A 20,934-nucleotide genomic window follows, 5' to 3' on the forward strand; every position below is an offset into this window, starting at 1 on the left:
CCCTAAGCTGCTTTACAGACTTTTGACCTCCTTATAAGCCTCACAAGCTCAACTGCCTGCCAGAGGAAAATGGGCTAAAACTTATCGTTCTCTCATCATTTTTACATGCTGCCTTCATGTCACATGCTTTTGTTTTTTTATAGTCTGTTCAAAAGGCTAAAACTATGATGGCCTTCTTTTCATTTTTTTTTTTTTTAACATTCATCAAGAGTTTTGTTATTATTGCATAAAGCGTTTGAATGCAGTGGAATGGATCACATCCAAGCTCTGAAACAGGACCGATTCCATCTGTTTGTTTGTGTTGCTCGTCTTCAGCTCCAGGCCCAGACCGTGACTCTGACCCAGGCAGCCACGTCTTCTCCGGCTCAGGTGCAGATGATTCCGGCTGGGACGGCGCAGGTAGTCCAGCAGAAGATCATCCAGCAGCAGGTGGTGACTACGGCCACCTCACCCCAGATCCAGACGCCTCCCCCCCACAGCCCCGCCCAGCAGCCTGCGGCCCCCTCTGCTGAGTCCCCGGTGCAGCAGCCCGCTCAGCCCCAACAGCCCACCAAGGGTCAGGCTCGCCAGGGTGGCATCAGGGCCAAAACTCCTGCAAAGCCCAGCGGGGGAAGCAGCTAGGAGAGACCGCTAACGAAACAGAACTCGCCCAACGTGTTTTCCTGCAGTACAGATGTGACGGTACTGACGTTGTGCCGAAGCGTTCTTATGGATCCCACAGCAGCTAATGCCAGAGACAGACTTTCGCGCGACATTGCTAATCACCGCAAACCTTTACCTCACCCAAACCATCTCTAACCTAAAGTGATTGGAACGGCGTTCAACATAATCATTTCAGTATTCATACCTAAACTTTTTCGGCAGATCAACCACAACACTGCTGCCCATAATTTTGGTGGGATCCATAATTTTGCTCCACTGAGTCAACGTTGTTACTTCCATTCTTTATTTGTGTCATGAAATGTGGAATGTTTCATACCATTACCGCAACTCCCCCAAAAAAAAATACACATATACTGCCGAATACATGAAACGACGGACAGAAAAGTCATGCCTTCAATAATTTTTTTATGATGATTATCCTTATTATTCTAAAAAACTTTTTCCTTGTTGTCTATACATACTGAATGGAGAATAATGCACGTTCCTTTAGTCATTTGTTTTTTATTGCAGCAAATACACTGTAAACATGTACTTTAGTATTTTGTGTTTTCTCATAAATTGTCTTTTTTTATCAATGTCAAGTAAAAAAAAAAGAAAAACCTGTAAATATCAATGAAAAACATTTGTACTTGTAAAGTAGTCGTGTTTTCATTGGGTTTTTTCAGCCTAATTGTAATAAAGTGTTTTGTTTTTATACACAAAAAATCATCTTTTTTTCCTTTCATTTTTTTTTTTCTCATTAAAACCATTGTAAGTACTTTGAAATCGTGTGAAATCGACTTCTTATAACGCATCCCCTAGTTTGTTATAGCATCTGCAATCCTGTTTTTTTTTTTTTTTGCCTTCAACAGTGATCTGAGACTTTATTGGTTGTAACTAAATCTAGAGGTTGAGTGGTGCTGTATAAATAGCTTCTTTTTATTTTATTTTTGTCAGACATTGGTGGAAAAAAATAAATAAATAAAAGGCCCAGAAGGCAAGCAGGAGTTGGACAAGTAGGTTTCAGCTGGACAAAAATGCTGCTGTAAAGTAAACATTTTGGTTTGGCTCATAGTTGATCTTAAGCATTTACACAGCCAGAGGAAGGCATTAGAGAGAAGAAAGCCCCTCTCAGCACTGCTGTCGGTCTGCTCGGCCTGGCTGGCTGCTGACTGTCAGATATGTCAGCTGAGTAAGTCAGACACAAGGACTGAGGATTAACCCAGGCACCCAACACATTATGAACATTTGTCTTTTAGTCCTCTCCCTTTGCAAACTCACTTTCTGAAAAAAAAAGTTGGAAAATTAGAACATTATCTTTTTTTTTTTGCTTCAATGCTATAAGAAGGCGATTGCATATTTATATTTTTCCACAGGGGGGCACTGTTGTTTCAGTATCACCCTGCACCCTATGAAGAAGGCCCACTGGGTTTTCCAGCTCATTGAAACTTCCCCATCTGCTCTTTTAGTGCATACCCTGCATCTCTTGTCTTCACTGCCACTCGGTGGCCGGTCCACATTCACCACTAAACGAGTGAGACAAGGGAGGTGAGGTGGAAGAGAGGACCAAGAGACGAACAGATGGGCAAAGCTGGTTCCTTTGGCCTGGACATCACTCTATCCCTGTGCCCAGCCTCTCCTATTTATATTTAGAAAAACTGTCCATGTAAACAGGAGTATAATTTTTTATTTATTTATTTATTTTCACTGCATGATGTGAAGGTCAGAAACGAGAAGAACTATAATGGCCCTGTAGGTTATATTTATGGTGGGAGAAACAGCCGGCAGACTTCAGAGCATGGGAGCTGTCATGGTGCGATTAAGGAGAGTAGGTGACTCGCACCACTTCAGTTATTCATCTCTTCAGTGGCTTCACACCTCGCTGTAAATGTGTGCATTTGAGCTGTGGAGAAAAAGGAAATGTAAACCTTCTCCCTTTCCCCCCCACCTTTTAGTCAAATGTCAGTTTATAGATGATAGGGATGAGTGTACACCTTTCACACACAAGTGTAAACACGCAAACGTGCAACCAGAGGAACAACACAAGCTCTGTGATCCAGCCAGGAGACATTTACATTTACAGCTGGAAGTGCAGTGTGTAGGAAAAAAAAACATGGCTGCACTGTGGAGGGTATTTTGATATCTTTATTTCCATTGAAAAAGTCATGCGTTGGGAGGGGTGCTGGGTAAACAGAGCAGGGGGGCTAGGGCTGTCAGAGTCAATCTCATCCTTGTGCTCAGACACCAGCCTTCCCGCCATGAGAGGGTTTACCTCAGGAGGCTCTTTAAAGCCTCTGAACAGTGTCAAATGTGTGAGCCGCTGTTTCACTGCTGTTTGTTTTCCTCCATTTGCACAGAGCCGTGAACAAGAGCCCCCCCCCTCCCCCCCAAGCATGTCGGAAAGCGGAGGAGCCATGTGAACGACAGCCTCTGGAAGCAGGGATGATACAATCATTACGTGTGTTGACACGACAACAGTGAAGGGATCAACATGGCGAGGGCTTTGTTGTTGTCTAAGACACGAGCAGGGCTGAAGGCAACAGATGCAGAGGAAAGCTCAGCACGCCGTGGTGGGGGGGAGCATTCAGGTACAAAGGAGCCCAGGGAGGTTTGTCTTGTCAGGGATCAGCCCTGCTGCACCTTGCAGGTGATAAAGGCTAAATCCTCTCGTCTATCATTCTCTCCGCACTCTCTAATGTCGATCACGTAGCCGGGGCTCCGCTAATGATGCGCCTCCAATGATGCCGATGATCACCGCTATTAGAAAAGAAACAGGCCATCTATACTGAAAGGTTGCCATGGCAACCCACTGCGACCCCTTTAGTGCAAATCACCAGGGCTGGCGGAACAATGGTTTATGTAGCACACACTGGCAACACCGCTTCTCAGCGATGCCTCGCTTCAGTTTCTCTTTAAATAAATCAATCAATCAATCAATCAGTGTTACTGGAGATAAGGAGCAAAAAGGGAATCTCATATTTTGCTGTCCAAACGCTGGTAAGCAAGGCGTTTCATTAACAGTGGAATGGTAGGCGCAATAGACATCTTCCAGGTTATAAAATGGCTACAGCAGGATTTGAATGATGCTGCCTTTCTGATCTATAGTAATACAGATAAAAGGTGGGATGATTTCTATGATGTCCTCCCCCCCCCGTAATGAGACGACTTTGCCGTGTTTAGTCATCTCCCTGTGCTCCTTAAGCCTCCTACAAGTGTAGAGTCCTGAGGCCAATACAGGACAGGCCTATTACTCTAAACGATGAGTCACGGGTCTGCTGGCTGATTTCACTGAATTGCAGGGGGATGATGTGCCAGTGGTAATTGCTCTGCATGCAAGATGGGGTGAGAGAGCACCGAAGCTGACACGCTCCACTTCCCTCGACATAGTAATAGGAAGTGTCATTTGGCACTTTGAAAACATAGCACCGAGAGATCTATAGTGTAGGCCTAAGTCTGCCACTCTCTGCTCCCACCTCCCACTCATTTTCTCTCTCTCTCTCTCTCAAATATATATATATATAAATATTTAGATATTTACTGAGGCAAAAGGAAGAAAGCCAACCAGGTGTCTCCCAAACCAGGTGCACGCCATATTCAGTCATCCACTGTAATGAAATGTATCCACTATCCTGGGTTGTCAGGCACTCATGACATGTTACAGTCTGAGGCTGTCAGTTCTTGTATATGCCAGATTTAGATTTTTATGAATGTAACCAATGTGATGCGTTGTGTAATAATTTAAGACTTCACACATGCTTCTCAATCTTGTCGGATTTATTCTGGTAAATAAAGAATGATATCCTGGTCAGCCTCGTAGGACACAGCGTACACGCCCAGTCATTCTAATTACAGATGGACAAAAGCAAATTAGCGAACTAGCATGCTACGCTAACTAGCCGGCTAAGCTAACTAGCATGACCTGAGCACTTTCTGTACATTGCCCGAGATAAGCATTTCAAACAGTATACATAGCCGTCACTACATTCCACCGAAGTATTTATACATCATCATATCAACATGGCATGTAAATGAAATATTATTAAAAGAAACAATTAAAATGTGCTTATGACTGGGTGTGATCCAACCTACCACGGGCACACTCCTCGTGCACTGGCACTGCTAAATCACGTACACGGGCATATATCTACAGAGCAGACGCCCACTGACCAACCACAATATAGAATGTCATTAAAAACCTCTTGGTATTGGATGATTAAACCTGGCAAATGGAATCACTAAATAACTCTGTTACATGAACAATGACCTAAATTTGGCCAAACCCTAATACTGAGAAAAATGCGTCATATTCCACACAATGTACGTACGAGGCACTCCAGCAATTTAGTATTGTACTTCCATAAAGTTGGAGGACTTGTGAGATCTGTCTGTTAAAACAAGGATGGTCGAAATGGTCGAAATAGAAGCAGCAGAGGCCAAGATAGCATGTATGTTCACAGTATGGTTCAAGCATCATAAATATTGGACCTTATATTTCCCATAATGCAACACAATAGCATCTTAAATTAGAACTTTCTGCCCCTGAACTTTCTCTTTTTGTAACAAAGGGGAGTATTTATGCTAGCGGCTGTGCTTTGGGCTTAATGCTAACATCAGCAAGCCAAGATGCTCATAATGACAATGCTAACATGCTGATGTTTAGCAGATATAGTGTTTATCGTGATAACTATCTCAATGTTAGCATGCTAGCATTTGCTAGTTAACACTTAAGACAAAGTACAGCTGAGGGCAATGCAGTTGATTGGTCATTATAGTCGTCTGGCGTTGCCCAAGGGGGTAAGCTTCGCTTCAGAACTCGAACCTCCTATGGCGCCATTTTGTTGCTACCTGGCCATCACCTCCCGTTAGCATTCCACTGACTAGCATTCATTTTGGCGCCACTTGACAGCGAATAACTTTACATCTGAAGCGTTTAAAGACTCTATTTGTCTATTGTTTAGTTCTAAAGAAACACGACAATGTATAAAAGGCTCCATTACCTTGTACCTCACGTTATGGCTCCGTAGCAGACGCTTTTATAGAAATAGGCTAACGATTGGGTCACACAGTAGAGGAATTACCGTATAGTACAGGAGAAGCTCACAGGCAGTTTCGACTTACATGAGCTGTTTAGGATTAATTACTAATGTTAACTAGCATTTTAGTGATCAATAATCAGCCTGTGCCCATGTTATCTCCTTACATATAGGCTACCTAAGCTCTCCGTCTCTGTAAGATTGGGAATGATTGAGATTTCTCTTGGCACAGCTACCAGAAGACTTCACACTTTCAGACACGTTGCTCACGTCACATTTACGTCGTCTCTGTCAGTTGGAGGCTGCTCAGTAAAGCTGGCCATCACCGGAAAAGTGCTTCTAATATCCTTCACTGGTCTCCGTCCAGAGCAACGGGCTCTGTTGGTCCATTATATACTGTCTATGGCGTTGCCAGGCCCTCCTCCACACCGCTACGAGCTCTGGAATTAAAATGGCCGTCGAATGTGTGATAAGAATTTTACTCCAAAAAAAGATACGTTTTTCCGAATCGACCGGGGGTTAAGAATGCCAACACAAAGAAAGCGGAAGGCGAGGGACATCCGGCGGAACCTCCGGAACAAACCTGTAAATGAAATGAAAATGTCGTCGATACATACACTAATTGATCATATACCACTGAACGAATTAAAATTTTGACCTGACGGCAGTGAAGTGAAGCGATATTTGAAATCATCCTGTGGCTGGGTTGGCTCAGTGGGTAGAGCAGGCGCACATATACCGAAAGGTTTATGCCTCGACACAGAGGTCCAGTGTTCGAATCCGACCTGTGATGGTTTCCTGCATGTCTTCCCTCTCTCTCTCTCTCTCTCTCTCTCTCTCTCTCTCTCTCCCCTTTCTCACCCAGCTGTATAATCTTGAAATCATCCTGAGGCCTGAGGGCAACATTAATGTCTGTACCACATTTAATTGCAATCCATCCAATAGTTGTAAAGACATTTCACTAAAAGACAAAAATGTAACCTGATGGTGGCGCTAGAGGAAACATCAGGGGAGTCAATAGGATTCATTCTCTGGGAAGCATGAATGTCTGTACAAAATTTGTTATCATGATCCATCCAATAGATAGTTCAGTTCAGACCAAAGTGGTGGACACTGACCGGCCAACAGATCAACAATACCATCCCTTCATTTTTAGTCACACTACTAACACGGCTACAAATTAAAAAAGAAAATCTCATGCCATGCCCGAGATAACCCCGGTGACATCACTAGGGTTATTTTTTTGCAGACTTAACAAAGAAGAAGACATTGTAGGGTTATTTGTACAGGCTGTGTAGTAGAACCCAAAACTGTTGCTGCTGCATGGCAGCCAGACTGAAGAGAAGACAAGCTCTCTTTTTTTTTTTCATCCTGGCTGCGATGGAGCAAAAACCAAAGTGGCTAATGTTTAACCCCGGTGGTCTGGGATGGGGGGCAAGATAGAATATAGAATGATGTTTAGGGGGATGGGTGTGTGTTAGAGGGGAGAAGATGTAAAAAACATGGAAGACCCCCATCACACACACACACACACACACACACACACACACACACCCTTCCATCTTTCCACTGAGCCCCCACCCCCTAAACAAACTCACACACATGCTGAAAGATGAATGTCCAACAAATGGAGGCAAGAGGCGAGTGAGGGCCCCGTATGAGAGGTGTATTGTGCAGCCGGGGCCTCCATCCCCCCCTCGGAGGCCAGTAATCAAGGGGGCCCAGTCGACAGGGCTAGGGGTGGTCGGGGGTGGGAGGGGTTTGGTGGCGGCTTAGGAGGAGGCAGCTGCTGTCTCACTAGGATGTTATTTATTGGCCTACTTTGAATCTCCTGCTGCCTCCTGCACTCCCTGTCACTCCCATTGATCTAGTCCTGATCCCCCCACCCCCACCCCCACCCCTCCTCTCCCTCTCATGATGTACATTGTGTAAAAAGCCTTCTGCTCCTGCCGTGATGTCCAAAGGGAACTGAGAAAGTGCTTTATCACCACTTTAGCCCATTTGACTACAGGCTGTGTGCTATGTGTTTAGGGTTATTTAAGGTAAGTTATTAACATATGCCATATATTGCCTCTAGCTTTGTCATGGGATAAGCTGCATTTGCTCTGCACACTCAGTGTTTGTTTTCTAAAAAATGTACAGTACAGGCCAAAAGTTTGGACACACTTTCTCATTCAATGCGTTTCCTTTTATTTTTTTATGACTATTTACATTTTAGATTCTCACTGAAGGCATCAAAACTATGAATGAACACATATGGAAATATGTATTTAACAAAAAAGTGTGAAATAACTGAAAACATGTCTTATATTTTAGATTCTTCAAAGTAGCCACCCTTTGCTTTTTTTATTAATAAAGGGAAAAAATTCCACTAATTAACCCTGACAAAGCACACCTGTGAAGGTAAAACCATTTCAGGTGACTACCTCATGAAGCTCATTGAGAGAACACCAAGGGTTTGCAGAGTTATCAAAAAAGCAAAGGGTGGCTACTTTGAGGAATCTAAAATATAAGACATGTTTTCAGTTATTTCACACTTTTTTGTTAAGTACATAATTCCATATGTGTTCATTTTAATGCCTTCAGTGAGAATCTACAATGTAAATAGTCATGAAAATAAAGAAACACATTGAATGAGAAGGTGTGTCCAAACTTTTGGCCTGTACTGTAGGTGAAGGTTTAAAAGTCATAACCATAAGATGTTGGGCTGCAATAGTTGTATCTAACATTGTGGTATATGGGGTGGTGGGGGTTTAAGGCGCCAAACATGAACCCAACATCCCCACTTACAGTCCAGCTGGGCACTTTTCTTGCATCCAAATTTGTAAATATGATATAAATAAGTAACCTACCACTTTGTCCAGCAATGTATTTCATCCTCTACATCCTACCAGGCTCTCAATATATATTTATTTTTAAATACATACTATACACTGTATATTATACAGTGAAATTAAAATGTATTGTCAAATCCTTGCTATTTTTATAATGTGCATCTTGTTTGGAAAGAGTAAGACACAGCTGGGCTGTACAGCTTTTCCAGGAACTTTCCCACCTCCAGTGTGACAGGTTGAACGCGGTTCAAATTGGCTTCCATGGGAATTAGGTGTTAAGTACAGATTTGCTAACAAGTACTCTTAATGCCATTACCTTTATCGTACTATATCCTGCACACAAACATAGAAATCCAAGTAGGTTTCCTCAACATGGTTTATCTTTGTATCTGAACGTGCTTGGTACATGATAGATCTTTTTTTTTTTCTGGAATGCTGGGCAATGCCTGGAATGTCCCGACCATGATAGGAAACATGTGTGTTATATGAGGAGGTTGGTTGATGGGGGAGATAGTGGAAATCACTGTCACACATATGCCTGAGAGGGGATCCAGACAGACATCTCAGGTGCAACACATGGATTGTACGAGTTGGCTACCTTTGCTCCACAATCCCCCCCAAAACCCCCTTCACAATGTGCACTCCTATGTGTAAATGCCACAGGGTGTGTGAGGGGGCGTGACTACAGTACACCTTCCCTAACACACAGGCACACATTCCAGACACAGATACTCCACAACATTAAATGTGAGCAATACAGAGGAGCAGGGCTCATTCATCTGTTGTTATTCTGGTCTAGCTGCTTCAACATCACCCCCCTGGACAGCTACTGGCCTAAGGAGGCACATTAGGAACCAGCTATATTCTTTTTTTAGCCAGGCTAGTACGGGCTCTAGGGATGGCAATGTCCGTCCTTCACTCACTAGGCCCTGGATCTCGACAAATATTGAATGGATTATAATGAAATTTAGTATGCACATCAGTGCTCCCTTTTCAACTCACGCCGAAATTTGCAAGACATGTGGTAGTGTGGTAGTGCTTAGAGATGTTCCGATACCGATACCAGTATCGGCTCCGATACTGACTAAAACGCTAGTATCGGTATCGGGAAGTACTGGAGTTTATGCCCCAATCCGATACCACGTAATAAAGCCCTAAAGAAAATCTACATTAAAGTAGTTTATTTCGTTTTCCGTTATAACTGACTGTCAAACTGGATAATAAAAGAAAGTTATGTGGCATTCATTGTTTGTGTTTGTTCATGTTTCACAAAGAGTTTAACCTGAGCCAGACCGACAACAAAGATAGAAATAATATCACATCCATACAGGGATAGTAGTATACAGCTGTTAAAACATAATAAAATATATGACACACTGGTATCGGATCAGTACTCGGTATCGGCCGATATGCAAAGTATCAGATTCAGCACATAAGAACATATATATATTACACAACAAACTACATATATACATACATATATATATATATATATATATATATACATATACATACATATATAACACATATACATATATATATATACACACAATATACATACATACATACATATATATACACACACACATATACACACACATATATATATACATATATAATATATATACACATACATATATATATACACATATATACACACATACACACATATACATACATATATATATACATATATATATATATATATATATATATATATATATATATATATAGCATTTGGCTTAAAGCACTGTGAACTTAGTGCGGCCTCACAGAGCTGCTAGGCTAGCAGCAAGCATATCTGTTGTTTAATCACTGTGCTGCATTAAGCATAAATTGCAAGCAATAATGACCATTATATCCTCACCTCTGCTCTCATACTTGTAATATACATGTAATTACTACTGGAAATTCATGTGTGCTATTTCGGAAAAAATACACATTCACGTCAAGGCCATTATGGCTCTGTATATGTCTCTGTGCATGGTATTATAGCTGATCCATAATGTACTCGATCAGCCATGGCCGTTGTGTGGCAGAGGCTGTGTTGCTGTGTGCATGAGTGGCTGCGGCGCCCACAGCTTCCAGCCTGCGAGCACGTCGATAAGCAGCAGCCTCTCTGACAGAATCGTTTACTGCCTGGAGGGCTTGGAGACGAAAGTGGAGTGTGCATGCCTGCCTCTAACCTACTTAAACCTCCCGCTGCACAAATGGAAGTGTTGATATGCAACATGAGATGTCCTGGTGGATTCCTGCCTGCAAGTAGACTGACCAGAATAAATGTGTGATAGTAATGCCAGAGGAAGTACTGATGGCTTTGTGTGTAAATAAGTGTGTGTGTGTGTTTTATTTATTTCTTATGTGACAATGTGTGATTAGAGGCATAATCGTGCAAATTGTACATTCTCAGTTTTTTTTGCTGTTAGTGGTCAAAATGAGGATCCAAAATCGATTCTTCTCTTAGTATATATAACAGTGTAGTGTAAAAATGTGCAGGTATGAGAAAGAAAAACACGCAGGTTTCTGTGAGAGGGAATACTCTCTGGCTTGGGTGTGTGCTCCTGCTCTCAAGTAAAGAGCTTTAGCATAGTTTCAGTGACTCGAGTTGGCTCCTTAATTCTATTTGCCTCTCATGGGAACCTCCCCCAAACCTACATACACACTTTTTTTTAGAGAGCTTTGTTGAGCGAGTGGGGGAGGATTGGGGGTATATACTCCCATCTCCCACTGAGTCTGGACAAGACACATAAATCACACACACAGACAGACACGCACATGCACGCACGCACACACGCACACACACACAAGTGCTGCTATGTCATGAGGCGATGGGGTCCAGTGTCTGGGCCAGAGGCCTCTTCTCTCGCCTTAAATGTTAGGGGTAAAAAAGGAGGAGGTGGGGAGACAGAAGAAGAAGGAAGGGAATAGGAAAAAGAAGGGAAGGGGGAGGGGTGACTTATTAGAGTGCACACTTCCTGCAATGCACACTTTTTAACTCTTCTATATCTCTATTATTTGTTTCTATGTAGAGTTGTGTCTGCGTCTGTGTGGGTTTCATCCTGGTGCTAGGTTTCCTCTCACAGGGGTTTGGGTTTTTGAATCAGCAATGTGAAGACATCGCCTTGGGCGTCTGGGAAATCGTGTTTTTTCGGGATTTTCTTACATTTAGTATACAAAATAATGAATTGATTCATCTTAAAAAGGGACGACGTTAGTCAATAATAAAATAGTTGTTAGTTGCAGCCTAACCATCACCGCCTATGCACCTATGATGATATTGTAAGACAAAGTTAACAAAAAACATACAGATCCGCTGTGTAATTACAGAATTACAAATTTATCAAAGTTGCATTTATGGATTTATGGCTACATGGTGGCAGAAAGACATGGGCACTACTGTATGTATGGTAGAGGTGTGAATCTTCACTGATCTCCCAATTCGATTCGATTACAATTATCATGTCAGCGATTCAATTCGATATCTCGATGCGTCAAATAAATGTTTCTATTATAGCCATGTGGGATATTTAATTCATAGCTTTTCAAGCTTTGAAAAATAAAAAAACATTCTGCAGTGCCCTAATACTAAATAAAACAAAACTACAGCACTGAGCACATGGCACTTCCTGAATGTGCAAAACATACCAGAATATGTAAACAGAAATGTTGTTAGGCCTACATTAAATTGTAAACAGAAATAATCGATTATGAGCCTGCCGATTATCAATGCAGCATCGTCCATGTCCACGATTCCATGCATCGATTATTTGATTAATTTCAACACCTCTAATGTATGGTAGGCCTCTACCACACTCCTGGCTAATAAAGTTAATATGGTGAAAATGTGACCAAACAATTGCTTATTTAGACATTCAGCAATATTATCCCATTTGTGTAATTGTTGTGTCAACCCGATGACTGAGTCCAATATTTGCCCTTCTTTGAGGTGAGGAGAATATGGCTCTATCTCATGGTTATGACACAATCGTTAGCCTATTTTTACAAAAATGTCTGCTACGGAGCCATAACATGAGATACAAGGTAATAGAGCCTTTTATACATTGTCGTGTTTCTTCAGAAATAAACAATGGACAAATAGAGTCTTTAAACGCTTCAGATGTAAAGTTATTCGCTGTCAAAGTGACGTCAAAATGAATGGCAGTCAATAGGATGCTAACGGGGGTGAGTGCTTTTAGCATCAAAATGGCGCCATAGGAGCTACGCTTGCCAGATGCTCGCTTACCCCCTTGCTCTATCTAGATACCTGCTAGATCTTCCATTTTCTTCACCAACTAGTTGCCCATTCTGCCTGTCAACAGATATTTAAGTTGTTTGGGGGGAGCTGACAGTGGAGAAACACTATATGACAGTATTTGGTCAGGAGGGGCGGTCAGCTTTTCTCTGCTGATAGACTGAGAGTGGATACTCAGATTTGATGCTCATGCACCAAAAAATATGTAAGGACACTGAACTGAATGTGCATGTATGCTCACCGTCATTCCTAATCACTGGAGAAATGTACGCAAATAGGGGCCATAGTTTGTTTTCACCCAAGGGACAGCAGGTTAAATCTGCTCATGGTAGTGAAGCCAGAAAAAGCATACATTGTGTGTTTCAGGTTAAGAATCCTAAACGCAAATTAAGTAAATTCAATGTTTTATATTCTCTTATAACCCTTGAAATATATTTTGGTTTCTTCCTCGGGATTATTATGACCTCTTATTTATTCTGTGCCAAATATATACATCAGGATTTTACCTGATGAAGATGTTCCTTGTTCAGTAAGCTCCTTTAATAATAAAAAAAAGTATTCTTTCTACCTGTCACACACAAAGATAAATACACTCAGAACAGATGAGACATGTCTGCCTCACACCTGTTTCTCTTATCCTCTTACACTTTGTCACACACAGTTTAAAACTGCGTTTTGGAAGAGATGCCTATGGGGCTGTACGCAGAGCAATACTCCATATGCAAAGATTTAGGAGGGGGGTTTCTTTTCTTTACCCCTCCCAGAACCAAAAAATGCAACAAAGGGATTAAACTGTGTGTTTGTCTGCTCTAATGTAAGCTGCAATCGTTGGCATGTCCGGTGCCTACAAGAGGTAGCCTAGCATTACTTCCGAGACCAAGGAGCATTTCATTTTTATTTCTGGAACCTTAGAGCTAACGTTGGAACTACTTAGCAAGGTTGCTATATCCGATAAAATATGCTAGCAACAGTTTTCATTTAAAATTCAATCAGACAGTCGCTCATTAGAAATGAGAAGTCTTTTGTTGTCTACCTCTGTCCTAAATCAAAAACTTTAACCCCAAATTTGTTTTCGTTTTTTCATTGGGTTATATTTTAGGAAGTCTGTATTTGAACCCTACTTTTCAATGTCACTTCTTGTGGGGTTTCCCATATATACAGACAGAAAACATGCTTAATAAGCATATCCTGGGCCCAAAATAAGACCATAATCAATAATAACTATAATATAGTCTATATCAACGACAATTCATTTCCGGGATTGTTCAGGTGCCGCCATAAATTCCGCCCAATGTAATTTCGGCTGGATGTCCATTACCTTCCGCTTTCTTTGTGATAGCATTTTGAACACAAGTCGATTTGTGAGGACTATGGTTAACTGCTCCTCAGATCTCTGCAGGGTAAATCCAGACAGCTAGCTAGACTATCTGTCCATTCTGAGTTTTCTGTTGCACGACTAAAACAACTTTTGAACGTAAACATGTTCCAAATATACTTCCTTCCCGAGGCTATTTTCATCTGTCCAGTGCTTAGCGCCGCCCAAGACAGTTGTGATTGGTTTAAAGACGTGCCAATAAACCAGAGCATGTTTTTTCTCTCTTCCTTGAATGCTGTGTGGACTAGTCAGACCCTCGTCCGCAGCGCTTTGGAGGAGGGTCTGGGCAATGGGAGACTAAGTGAAAATACAACAAAAATCTTTGATAACAGGACATATCCACAAACATTTTTATAATTAATAGCGTCATGTATCTGAGTGTCCAGATAGCCTCTTCTCCACTGCTGGCTGTCAGCCTCAGCCACACAGACCCAGACACCAGCTGGGGGACCAGGCCTGGGCTCAGAGGAGAGCCGCTCCCCAGCCAGAGCCACTAGCCAAAACCACTGAGTGGAAAGACTGGAGGGAGAAGTGGAGCCACTGTGGGGGAAGTGAAGTGAGGAGGCTCTGAAGGAGGAGGAGTGAGTCATATTTTGTCCTAGCCGCAGTATTCAACTTTGTACCTGGATGGATACAACGTGTGCGCGATCACGAAAGGCTGTATCATGTGGACACGCCGACAGTGTTGTTGTCATTACTTAGAATTCCTCATGGGGGAAACAGAAACTGCTTTCTATATGTATATGTTATTTTGACACAAATACATATTAATAAATGACATGTTGATGTTTGAAAGTCTCTGGGTTTTGATATAAATGCAGATATAAATGTAATAAAAACTTTTTTCTAATATTGCGCCTGTCAATACAGAACGAAATATTCTGTAGCCTATTTTACCGTCAATACTGCCGACGTTGTCTTTGCTGTAATCAAATCAGTATATATTGATGTTTAACATGGCATTTCATTTTATCAATGGGAAACGTGAACAGTAATGTGTACAGTAGGGGTGGTACGGTTCATGAAAAAACATCCGAACCGCTCGGTTCGCTAGTCTCGGTTCGGAGTGGGTGTGTGCCGCACGGTTCGTCAGTACATTGTTAATGGTCACTAACCTCTTACTGCCGTAGTGGCCACTTTCGACACCTATGTTAAAACACTTACTGGAAATGACGAGCAGGATGAGTTTGACGAACGCAACCCATGGCAGCTGATTGGACGATCGCGTCATGTGGGTCTGGCTGCTCCCGAATTTCAAAACAGACTGTCATGGCGGCTCGTTCAGAATACGGTCTCGTATTTTACGTTGGCTTTTAATTTTTATTTAATATTTGACTTTTGAATTTCAATTTAACATTGGCTTTTAATTTTCATTTAATATTTGGCTTTTGAATTTCCATTTAACATTGCCTTTTCGTTTGCCTTTTCGTTCGTCCTCGAAATCTGACCACACACAAACACACGTAAGCAGAGCTACCCACACCCATGTTTCTACTGTTGCTTAATTAAATAAAACATCAAAAGAGAGAAGTTGTCTGAGTCGTGTTTTAAACAGACACACCTGGGGCGAAGTTGGGAACCAGAATCAGCTTTAAATACAGTCCTAATCTAGTCCTCACTAACACGGGCCAATTATAGTAACTACATGAAAACTTCACTGTTGTTGCATAAAATGTCGTTTGTGTTTAGCCGACATCATCATTTTCTATCATGTGAAATAAGAGGCCAAGCCAGCCTGGTTGTGAAGCTGCAGACAGATGCTCCCCAGCAGTCTGCTCCCCCTGTTGTTCATAAGGTGCCTCTGCACCCCTGTCGTTTCAGACCCTCCCACCAGCCTTTGGGCCACGCCTCCTCATTTACATTGACATGTGTCAAGTCCAAACGAAAAGCCAATGTTAAATGGAAATTCAAAAGCCAAATATTAAATCCAAATGAAAATCCTATGTTAAATTGAAATTCAAAAGCCAAATATTTAATGAAAATTAAAAGCCAATGTTAAATTGAAATTCAAAAGCCAAATATTAAATGAAAATTAAAAGCCAATGTTAAATTGAAATTCAAAAGCCAAAGCCAAATGGAAAATTAAAAAAATAATAATATTTTTAATTTGATCTTGCTTTGTTTTCTCTTTGGACTTTCAATTTCTCTTAGGACTTTCAATTTGAATTATGAATAAATATTTCCTCCATACACACCCTTCGTGGGTTGAACAAGTGAAGTGTTCCTGGGTATCAGCATCACAGAGAACCTGACAGAGATGGGGACTCGAGTTTGAGACTCAGACTCAAGTCACACTTAAGTTGCACACCAGTGACTTCAGACTTGACTTCAGACTTGTCTGCAAAATACTTCAGACTCAACTCGAACTCGAGATGCCGGACTAGCGAACAATCTTCATTTTTACGAAACGTCTGATGAGCTTTATGTTATTCCCCTCCCTGCGTAACCTATAACTTCCTACGTAATACGTAACGTACCGGTATCTGCTGCACGCTTCATACAACAAGGCCAAAACAAAAGATAAAGGATTCTGGCTCAATCACATATAATTTTATCACGCACCTGGAAATGCACCCTGATAGGTTAGCAAACATGTTTAGCTCAGCATTCGCTATCTAACGTTAGCTTGCTTCTTGCTTTAGCTATGACCTACAGGAGGTTACCTCAGACTGTCATTCGCTAGCAGTGTTGGGAGTAACGGCGTTTAAGTATAACGGCGTTACTAACGGCATTATTTTTTCAGTAACGGAGTAATCTAATTAATTACTTTTCCCATTGTTGCAACGCCGTTATCGTTACTGAGAATGTAAAGTGGCGTATTACTACAATTTGGTTGAATGAAGCGTGGGGTGTCAGGCTTTGGCTACACATCAGCTGCCTGGAGAGAACAGGGGCGGGGGGGGGATGATGACACCGTTGCAAATGTGATGATGATTGGCTGGGTGGGCGGATGCCCTGCTCACGCTGCCTCACTCGTCCTCTTAATACATCCATGGTCTCACTGCACACTCTGACTAGACAGCGACAATGGCGACGAGCCAGGGAAATTCAAAGGTAGCGTTCTCGAACTGGAAGTACCGGCACTACTTCTCGCTCATTGAAATTAAAGGCAAGAATGTTTATGTAACATACACGCTATGCCCAGGAAAAAAAAACATTATCCACGTCTGCCTCAAACAACTCGAAACTTATGAAGCACCTCACATCAACACATGCTAACACGACACTTGTTGCTGCTGCTAACCCAACCCCAAGCCCAAATGCAGATAGCGTGAGCTCCAGCGAAGGAGACGGAACCACTCTGTTAAAACCTCTTATATACGGACTATGGTTAAAACAAGCAACGCTCGATTTTTCGGGTCAGCAACATCTTTGACGTTAAAGATGTTATAGAACGTAATAGCGTTATAGAACATAAAAAGTAACGTCAGTTACTTTGCTGAGTAACTAATTAGTTTTACAATGTGGTAACTGAGTTACTAACTAAATTACTTTTTGGGAGAAGTAATTTGTAACTGTAACTAATTACTTTTTTAAAGTAAGATGACCAACTCTGTTCGCTAGATGTTATGAAAAGATGAATGAGCGTTTGTTTGTTTGCCAAACTTGTGGTAGTCGATTTTACATCCCGCTGGTTGCCACCACGTTTATTATCATAATTATTACCATTGGCTGCAAACAGGTTACAGGTGATCATTATAACCACGAGAGGCTTGACTTGAATTCTAGCTCAAAGACTTGAGATTTGACTTGGACTCTAGCTCAAAGACTTTGTGAGCATCTCTGCTGACATGGTCCTCATCTCACGTCTCCACCCTGATAAAGATAGCTCAGAAATGGCTGTGTTTCTTAAGGAAACTTAAAGTGCTCATATCATGCTTCTTGGCTTTTCCCCTTTCCTTCATTGTGTTATATTTTTTTTTGTGCATGTTATAAGTTTACAAAGTGAGAAAGCCCAAAGTCCACACTAAGGCTATTTTACACGGAAACGATCTGGAGAGAAAACGCAAAAGTGGCGTTGCGTTATCACTTTTAATTCTGCGTTTAGACAAGCGTTATGGGGGGGAAATCTGCGTGCATATGGTGACGCAAAACTGTGTGAAATTCGATGTAGTATGCACTCCAGGTGACAAGGTGGCACTGCCACACAACACCACCAAGGCACCCGCCTGCGTAGAACCTTCCTTCTACTTCTCTCCTTAGTAGCGCGAAACCAAAACATGCCGAAGCGAACAACAAAAGCTTGTCTGGAAAGACGAGGAGGTGGAGTTGCATGTTTGTCTTATGATGACACAGTTGACCGTGATAAGCCACAACACAGCACCCACGGGAGCACTACCAATACTCTGGGCCTCGCGTCCCTTCAGCCGCTGCTTGAGAGCGAGAGGCAGCGGGCAGAGGAGGCTGAAGCAGACCCTCCTCTGCCCGCTGGCCGCTCGCTGCTTCACTCTCTTTCCTTTTTTTTTTTATCCGCAACGTTGTCGCCTGCTCTGGCTCAAATGAATAGCCTACATATCGTCATCGAACTATAACAACCGTATCCACATTGTCGAAATCATTTAAATATAGAGCCATTACATTGAAATTCTAACAGGAGCCTATAATTTCTGTAGCCTACTCGTAACAACAGACGCCTTTTTCTCGTCTCTCTCCACACCTGTCTTCAGACTTTTGCGTTTTTACCCTTTAGACGGTAACGCGACGGTGGAGCGTTTTTAAGATTTCCACTCTGGAGGGTGGTTTCACTTTTTTGCGTTATTAAGCCCCAAAAACGCTGTATAAACGAAAGGCACATCCGATAAAATATTTGTTCGTTTTCACCCGAGAGCGTCATCGTGTAAACAGGGCCTTAAAAGGGACTTACCATCTCCAACAGAAAACACTGTTCACCAACTGCTCCAAACAGCTCTGTTGTAGTCCAGCCTTTACTTCAGAGACAAACGTGGTCACTTTGTAACACACGTTATAATGCTCGCCTAGCTGCTAGCGTGGCACGCCCTCATACTCTGCTTCTGACTGGCTAGTAGTCCTTACCTAGCTACTGCGCATGTGCGACTCCCAACAAAGATGGAACAGAAGTGTGATGCCTCATTTTGTAGCTAAAACAGAGAGCTCAACACACAGGGTGAAAAGAGGAGCTGCAGCAGTGTGCAGTACAACAAAAATATTGTGTTTTTTTTTAAAGTGCCCATATTATGAAAATATCACTTTTTCTGGGATTTGGGGTGTTATTTTGTGTCTCTGGTGCTTCCACACGCATACAAACTTGGAAAAAAAAACATCAATGCTGTTTGGAGTGAGATACAGGTTTCTGAATGTGTCCTGCCTTCAGTCTCCGGGGGAGCTGTTCAAAATCTGCAGGGCTTTCTACGTCAGTAGCCGAGACGAAGTGGCTAACCGTAGCATTCTAGCGCTAGCATGCTAGCGCTAGCATGCTAGCTCGTTCTCAATGGCAAAACACTGCTACAACACATGTCCCTGTTCTGCAGGTATTCCACGCAAAGTTGGAAGTGCGCCCTCGTTTAGAAGAAGTCTCCCGGCTAATCCTGCCTTGTGCCAACTGAAGTTGTAGAAACAAGCAGCTAGCTGATGTGATCCTTACCTAGCTACTGCGCATGTGCGCCTCCCAACAAAGATGGGATAAAAGTGCGATGTCTCACTCTGTAGCTAAAACAGAGACCTGAACACACAGGGTGAAAAGAGGAGCTGCAGCAATGTGCAGTACAACTAAAATATGGTGTTTTTTGAAAATTAAACCATGTAACCTATTCTGGTACAACCTCAAAATACAATTATGAACCTGAAATTAGCATAATATGATCACTTTAAGAAAGCATAATTCAGTTCTTGTCAACTTTTACAGAAGAGCAATAGAAAGCGTCCTGACTGGAAATATTACAAATTGGCATGGGATGTGCACGGCCCCAGGGCAGGAGGGCTCTGCAGTGATTGATTCAAACTGCCCAGAAGATCATTGGTACCCACCTACTGAGCATCAGTAGATAGCAGTGAGGTGAGATGCCTGCGCAGAGCCCAAAGGATACTAAAAGACGATAGCCACCCCAGCAACAACCTGTTCACCCTGCTGCTGTCTGGCAAGCGAAACAGAAGTATTGGCTGTCGTACCATAAGACTACAGAGCAGCTTCTTTCCTCAGGCTGTGAGACTCCTCAACTCATCCCCAGTGCTCCACCATAACATTTTTTTTTGTGTAGAATAAAAGGGACCACAATTTGCATTTCGTTGTGCAACCCTGTGTTGTAGAATGACATTACAACTTACCTTTTTATCTTGAATAAGTGAACAAGGCAAATGTAAATATTTGATTAAATATTTACAGTACAGGCCAAAAGTTTGGACACACTTTCTCATTCAATGCGTTTCCTTTTTATTTTCATGACTATTTACATTGTAGATTCTCACTGAAGTCATCAAAACTATAAATGAACACATATGGAATTATGGAATTAACAAAAGTGTGAAATAACTGAAAACATGTGTTATATTTTAGATTCTTCAAAGTAGCCACCCTTTGCTTTTTTTATTAATAAGAGAAAAAATTCCACTAATTAACTCTGACAAAGCACACCTGTGAAGGTAAAACCATTTCAGGTGATTACCTCATGAAGCTCATTGAGAGAACACCAAGGGTTTGCAGCGCTATCAAAAAAAGCAAAGGGTGGCTGCTTTGAGGAATCTAAAATATAAGACATATTTTATTATTTATTTATTTCACAATTTTTTGTTAAGTACATAATTCCACGTTTTCATTCATAGTTTTGATGCCTTCAGTGAGAA

At 41.9% G+C, this 20,934-nt stretch overlaps 1 protein-coding gene across 6 annotated transcripts in view; it reads left to right on the forward strand.

Moving 5' to 3' along the window:
* ep400 (E1A binding protein p400) overlaps positions 1-983 on the forward strand; it is a 34,996-nt gene extending 34,013 nt beyond the window's left edge. For all 6 annotated transcript variants that reach the window (XM_039803064.1, XM_039803066.1, XM_039803065.1 and 3 more), the window contains one exon: positions 316-983. In XM_039803064.1, coding sequence (XP_039658998.1) covers positions 316-621 — 306 coding nt within the window. In that variant the 3' untranslated portion in view covers positions 622-983. The remainder of the gene's footprint in view (positions 1-315) is intronic.
* The last annotated feature ends 19,951 nt before the right edge of the window (positions 984-20,934 follow it).

Source organism: Perca fluviatilis, chromosome 6 (genome assembly GCF_010015445.1).
Source record: "Perca fluviatilis chromosome 6, GENO_Pfluv_1.0, whole genome shotgun sequence".
NCBI classification, from domain to species: Eukaryota; Metazoa; Chordata; class Actinopteri; order Perciformes; family Percidae; genus Perca; species Perca fluviatilis.